General features: G+C 57.3%; 1 protein-coding gene across 2 annotated transcripts in view; it reads right to left on the bottom strand.

Annotated features, from left to right (window-relative positions):
• Positions 1 to 3,189: 3,189 nt before the first annotated feature.
• UBE2G2 (ubiquitin conjugating enzyme E2 G2) overlaps positions 3,190 to 7,174 on the bottom strand; it is a 50,327-nt gene continuing 46,342 nt past the window's right edge. For both annotated transcript variants that reach the window (XM_019625021.1, XM_019625022.1), the window contains 2 exons: positions 6,169 to 6,309; positions 3,190 to 3,835 (listed from right to left, as the gene is read on the bottom strand). In XM_019625021.1, coding sequence (XP_019480566.1) covers positions 3,723 to 3,835; positions 6,169 to 6,309 — 254 coding nt within the window. In that variant the 3' untranslated portion in view covers positions 3,190 to 3,722. The remainder of the gene's footprint in view (positions 3,836 to 6,168; positions 6,310 to 7,174) is intronic.

Genomic DNA, 7,174 nt, shown 5'->3' on the forward strand with positions numbered 1-7,174 from the left:
AGCGCAGGTCAGTGGTGGCAGCTCCAGTCTCCCGCAGGTCCTGCCCCGCCCCATCTGCCCCGTCCTCAGCACACCAGCTCACAGCCCACCCTTCCAGGCACCCCGTGCCCCCCCCCAGCCTCCGCCCTGCCGCCTCGGCCTGGCCCAGTGGGGCAGTGGACCTGCTGGCTCTGCTCTGCACTCCAAGAAGAAGGACCCCACCCAGAGTCCTCGGGGCCCCGGGGGAGGGAAGTGCTGAAGCCACCACCCGGGAACGGCAGACAGGCACCCATTTTGGAGCCAGTACAGGGTTCCAGGACACACACATCCTCGGCGGGGCCGGCAGAACTAGCTGGCCTGGGGGCTGCACCAGGACGTTGGCTCTGAGGGGTCCCTCAGTGCCAGTCCCTGCCTCCCGTGTCACATGACGACGACAGAGCAGCACTCCCCCCCACCTCCCGCCCCTGCTCTGGGAAATTGACACATCCTATATTCTGTGTATTTTAGACACCAGTTCCTTTTGCTACTACTGTCCTAGCTTCACGTGACATGATAAATTTAGTCAAAGAAGGAGTGAGGACACTCCTGATATGTCTGTGTCCTTGGAACGGTGAGACAGCTCACAACGGCGGCTGCCAGACATACTTTCCTCTGCCAAGTGCACTGTTGACCCTGGCCTCCTGCAGCCCACGAGGGCGGGGGGCACTGTGATCCCCTCATTCAGAGGAGGAAACCCAGGGAGAGGCGGTAGGAATGACCAGGTCACCAGGCTGGTGAGGGCAGCTGGAACAGGGACCCACCCTCGGAGGAAAGGAGCAGGAGCCGAAGGGCGAGGAAGTGGCCAGGCCTGGGGGCAGAGCACACCTTCCTGAGTGCTGACAGCAGAGCGGACAGTGGCGCTCTCGAGAAACCCAGGGGGAGCTAGGACCAGCCCTAGGGGTGGGCTGGTGACAGGGACCAAGGTTAGCGTGTCGCCCGGGGCCAGCAGCAAGAGCTGAGCTGCACTGCCCGAGAGGTCAGGTGAACGTGGCCTGGGCTGCACGAGTGGCTGTGCCTGGTGTCCCTGACTTCTCCCCACGCCTGTCCTGTGCTGGCTGTGCACTTACCTTCTCACTGCCCTGTCACGGCGGAGTCTGGCCAATCACCGAACCTGGGATGGTCTCGGGGGCCCAATGCGACATCCGACACCCGCTAGAGGTCTGACATTAATCCTAAGACAGAAAGCCCCTCCACAGGAGGCAGGATGCGCACCGGGGGGCGCACAGCAGATGGAAGGCAGAGCCCGGTCCCAGGTCTGGAGAGGAGAGCCAGCCCCGGCTCTGCGGAAGCCTGGGGCCCATGTCGGACCGCAGGGGACAAGAGGCTGTGACAGCCACCAACCAGCACCGCTGGCTGGTGACACCGCCATCGGTGCCTCTTCACTTACTCCCACGTTACGGCGCTCCAGAGGCAGGCGCAGCGGTGACCGGCCCCAAGGCCACAGGAGAGCCCACGGGAGTGACCTCAGCTTCCTGCTCACAGACAGAGGCCAGCGAACACAGACACCTCCTCCGCCCCAGGTCCCACTCCTGACGGCTGCCACGGATCCCGACGAGGAACCCCGAGGCTTCCAGGAGACACGGAGAATGGAGGGAAGGGAAGTACGTGAAACGCTCACACGAGTCTTCAGAATCGCAGGGTCCTGGTGCCCTGTGCACTGCCCGGGGGAGGGCAGCTCCACTGCAGGGCCTCTGGCGTGTTTCGTTCCAGTGTGGGCAACCTGGTCTTGGTCTCCCTACGGCTGTATAAAAATGTGACAAAGAGGGGCGGCCGGGTGGCTCAGTTTGTTAGAGCACGAGCTCTGAGCAACAGGGTTGCCGGTTCAATTCCCACATGGGCCAGTGAGCTGCGCCCTCCGCAACTTGATTGAAGACGACTGGAGCTGAGCAGCCAGTGGGCGGCCGGACAACTCCGCTGGTTAGAGCATGTGCTCTTAACAACAAGGTTGCCGGTTCAGCTCCCACCTGGGATGAAAACGGCGACTGGACTTGGAGCTGAGCTGTGCCCTCCACAACTAAGACAGAAGGACAACAACTTGACTTGAAGCTGATGGGTCCCAGAAACAAACACACTGTTCCCCCAAAAAACCACATTGTTCCCCAATAAAGTTTTTTTTTAAATGTGACAAAGAAAACTACAGTGCCGGATGGGGGAAAATATATAACTTTATTTTTAACCATGGGATTCTCTTTTTTTCCATTTAATAAATACAAATGAATAAAAAAACTTTGTTTTGCAAAGAGACTTCCCCTCTCCCTTCTCCAGATTTCCCAGAAGTCCCGTGGCCACCTGCTCATGTGGCTGCAACGCCCACAACACCCCACACGTTTCCTCTGTGGAGAGGGCTCTGCTTCCTGCAGAGGCGCCTGCAAATACTACTTAGGGGCAGTGCCTCCTTCCCCTTGTCTTCCAAATGCAAGCCCTGCACTGAGCCCCAAAGCCTGAACAACGCCCTTCTGAGCAGGACAGACCCTGGTGTCCACAGAGGCCCGATGCACAGCCCTTCACCCAGGACCAGTCGACCCAGGGTGTTCAGTGTGCGCTCGCAGGAAAGCAGATGCCGTCCCCTGGACATACCATGTAAGGGAAGGAAAGAACAGGAAAACCTACTGTATGTCTTGTAGACCGTCCCATGTTTCAAAAATAGAAATTCCTATTTAAATGTAACCTGTCTGAAACAGGCCAGGTGTGTGATTCTGCGTGCAACAGATGTGTTATTGCTCGTAGTGGAGCCCGGGTGTGTGCTGCCAAGCCGCCCACATAGCAGAAGGCCCAGACCACGGGATAACCACCAGCCATGGCGCGCTGGGCCCACCGTGACCAGCCCGCTGCCACACTTCCGCGAGCGCCGGTTAAGTTCAGGGTAAGGCACGCTCTGAGCTCTGCGCTGACGGTGGGCTCCTTTCCAACTCCAAGGTGCGAAGAACAGCTTCGTCAGGATAGTTAGAGTTCCTGCTGCGACCACAATGTACAAAAACCTAGTGCTCCACTGGGAGTCTGAGGAAGGCCAACTCTTGTGCGTCCAGCAGAAACTTCGACTAAAGCTTTCCTTCTCGTGTTCCCGCACTAGTAACTAAGACACAAATTAATCTTTGACAAATGAGCTGGAAATACGTTGGTCTTTATGAGCAGTAAACGTCTTCTCTATGTACCCCATTTTTCATCAATCCATATTTTTAAAATGTATTTATTTCCTGAAAGCAGTTCTAAGTGTGACAGTTTGTAATACACAACAAATGGAAAAGACGTAACTAGGCTGTAAGGAAAACATCTGCTTGTAAAGTATGAAGTAGTGGACCAAAGTTACGTCCTCGGGGGGCACCGGGACCAGAGGGATCCCCTAAGATGGCCCGCCCTCTGCCTGGGCTCCCGGCCCTGCATCTTCCGAAGGAGCATTACTGGTTCTAGTCCCTGGGGAGGCTGGGGAGCCCCTAAGTGTGGGGTGCACGGGCGCTGCAGCTGGGAGAGGTAGTGGTGACAGCTCTGACAGTCCACCTGGCCGCTGCGCCCAGCTGACATTACCTACATCAATCACAATTTCAGAAGAGAAGCCTGTCAGGGTGGGAACGGTGGGAAGAAGACCGATGCGCGGTTCTGCAAGCTTGCCTTTTTGGTACCAGCACAGTGTCACTGTCACCAAGTGTCGCAGGGAGGAACACTGGACACGCATGGTGCTGTGTGGGCACGCACGCATGGGCGAGGCCTCAGAGCCCCAGAGACTTCTGCACGATCTGCTTGGCAATCTTGTAAAACTGCTCCCGGTCATCTCGCCACATCTTGGAAGCGTCCACATTGGCTCCACTTTCGTCATTGGGCTCTGAAAGAGAAGGCAGATATTGTCCACTTGAAAGGGACTGAGTAAGGGCTGAACTGGCAAGATCTTCATCTCATGTAGGAACGCCGGTGGGTCTTTCCAGAGATGCATCCCAGAAACAAGAGGTGCTGACGACTGAAACACTGGGGGAGGAAGTCCATCCTTTAAGAAACAAACGACAGCCTTCTCACCTGAGAAGCAGCGTGAGGTCAGTGGGCAAGGTCCACTTTCATGACCCCACCTCCCGAGTGTGAATGCCCACATGCGTCATCTTGCTCTGGCACGCTAGGACAACCCTGGGGAGCGAGCCAGACCCCCAGCCACCCGCTTAGTCCCCTCTGGGGCCTCTGTGCACACCGCCTCGTCTCCCTGAGCCCTGGTCAGTACAGCTCCCCTCCCAGCGACTCCCAGAGAACATGGCCAGGCACACATGGCCCCGCATGAACACCTGAGCCCAGGCTAGCTAGTCCATGGGCCAGCTGGGACCCGCAGAGGCTCTAGGAGGGGTCAGGAGACACACAGGGGCAGGGGTTGCCGGGAAGGGGGGTGGAGAACCGGCAGTTACAGAGGTGCATGTGGTAACCACCACGCAAGTGGTCAGAACGCCAAGAAGGGACTAGACTAGAGCAGAGAAGGTTGCAGCGAGGCTGACAGGCAGCATGCTGGCCCGAGCCCTGCGCGGCCCCAGGCCACCCCACCTACCCCAGTGTGCTTCCCTGCCACAGCGTCTGTCCCTCCGACCAATATGACCCCCTTTCTAGTTACTCTACAAACCTTCCTCACTGGGCCCTCCATGCGAGGCCTCGTGCTGGACCCTGGCTATGCAGCGGACTCAGTGACCTGGGCCCTCAGGGGCACCACCTGCTGGGCCCACAGACAGACCATGGACACCCCCAACGACCTCGCTTCAAACTCAATGCTACAAAGGGTAGAAAGGGCCCGCAGGGAGAAGAATGACCAGGGGTTTCGCAGGCCTCTAGGAGGACGTGGCACTTAGGGGACCCCTGACAGGAACCCCAGTGCCTGAGGGGCCTCCCAGAGCAGCACCAGGGCGGTGATGGTGCTGGAAAGCAACTCAGAGCGGGGCACATGTACCTCGGGTGTGAATACATTAAAACCTTGAAAAAGAATGCACAACCGAAGTGTTCATACAGGTGGAGTTTACAGCTGAGGGCGCAGACAGCCACGGCACGCCTCTCTGCCGTCTCCCAGCACGTCGCGGGTTCCGTCCGCTCAGCGTGAGAAGGGACAGCACGTGTCTCCACCTTCAAACACGTGCACGCACTGACACCCTTGACGTCACGCTCCTTCCTCCTGGACGTGACCGAAACCTAAGCGGTCAGCTGAGGACCTCACGGCCCAGACCCAGAGGCCAGCCTCCTGGGGCCTCCCACAGCACCAGCAACCCTCTCCTTCCCACACGCCTCCATTCCTTCAGGGGTTTCTAGACCACACCCCCTATGCTCCCGAGGACCTCTCCTACCAGTGCCCTTTCTCCATTATCCCTGTCCTGCCGTCACCTGCTGTCCTTCCCACCGATGACCTCACTTCCATGACACGCCCTCAGCTGAGCAGCTACCTGACAGGCCCGCGAGTGTGGACACTCACTGCCCGCTCTCCCCTCCCCAAGCACAGAGTCCGTCTGCTCAGGCACTCAGGTCAGACACAGGGGCGGGTGTCACCGCACCCCAGAGAGCCTGAGGGCTACAGCCTGTGTCTTCCGGGACCCGGGCCGTCCCTGCTGCAGGAAGGATCTTCCTAAGGCTCAGCTCGCATCATCTGACACCCCGTGAGGGCCGGATCCAGTCAGAAGAGGTCCTGGCAGTGCCCCCAGCAGAGTCAGCCACCTTTCTCTCCCCTGCCTCATAAGTCCTAGTGTCCTAAACTCATCCCAGACAGTCCCAGCTCGGGAACTGGCCTGAGAGCCCCCAAGTATATTGTGACCACAGGATTTATCAGAGTGGCCTGCAACGGGCCCTTAGGAAGTGGGGTCTCAACACTGGGGTCTCTGTTGCACTGGGCTTTACACCCCCAGCATGCAGTGCCTGCGATACAGTAGGTCCCCCGATACATGCCTATGGAACGAAGGAAGTGCCCACAGATCAGAGCATGGCAACTGGTTGTCAACAACGTGACACATACAAGAGACCATCTTTAAAAATCACAATCGTGAGGAGCATGGTTGCGCTGGAAAAGTGAGTACCATGAACATGACATGAAAAGGCACACGCACAGGCTCATCACACGAGTCTGAGCGAGGAGGCGCAGCCAGCACGCGCCTGGTCTCCGCGGGGGCGGGCCTGGGGCGGCCGCTGCGCTCCTGCCGGCACGCTCACCTGCCAGCATGCTCACCACCGACAGGAGGATCTTCTCCACGCTCTGCACGGGGCTCCACCGCTCGGCGCTGCTCTCGTAGCCCATGGGGTCGTCGCCCGGCGCATGGAGGATGGAGATGCACACTCGGCCGTCCGGGTAGACTGCAGGGGTCGGAACAGAGTGCGCAAGCTCAGGGCCCAGAGCCGGGGCAGCAGTGCCATCTGCACAGGGGAACATCGGCTCCCGGCCACATGCTCACGTCCAGTCACGTCCACATGCTCAGGCCACACACTCCAGGCGGCCTCACTCCCTGACAGGCTCTGGGCTGGTCCATCTAGTTCTAGTCATCAAGAGACAATTCCACCTTCACATGTTTTTTTTTTAATATTATATCCAAAAGAAGTAAAATCTGACACTCAAATATTTCACCAAAACATCTCGTATAATTAGGATTATTCGCGATACTTTTCAGAGCTGGCTTCTTAGATATTCCTAATTCTACCCCTGAACTGAAATGGACTCTGAAATATACGAGGCTGACAAGTTCAGGAACCAGTTGTGACGATGTTGCTGACCTTTTTTTGACATCAGAGGGGTTGTTCATTATGAATTTGTACCAACTGGACAACCAGTGAACCAAGTTTACTACTTGGAAGTGCTGAAAAGGCTGCATTAAAAGTTAGATGACCTGAACTTTTCACCAATTCATGGCTACTTGCATCACGACAATGCACCAGCTCACACGGCACTGTCTGTGAAGGAGTTTTTAGCCAGGAAACAAATAACTGTATTGGAACACCCTCCCTACTCACCTGATCTGGCCCCCAATGTCTTCTTTCTTTACCCGAAGGTAAGAGAAATATTAAAAGGAAGACATTTTGGGCCGGCCGAGTGGCGCGATGGTTAAGAACTCGCTTGGGATGCCAGAAGGCCCCGGTTCGGATCCCACATATGAGGGCCAGTGACACTGCCCTCCACAGCTAAGATGCTGAACAACAGCTCAACCTGGAGCTGGGCTGCTGTGAG

The sequence above is a fragment of the Hipposideros armiger genome, unplaced genomic scaffold (assembly GCF_001890085.2).
Source record: "Hipposideros armiger isolate ML-2016 unplaced genomic scaffold, ASM189008v1 scaffold_612, whole genome shotgun sequence".
NCBI classification, from domain to species: domain Eukaryota; kingdom Metazoa; phylum Chordata; class Mammalia; order Chiroptera; family Hipposideridae; genus Hipposideros; species Hipposideros armiger.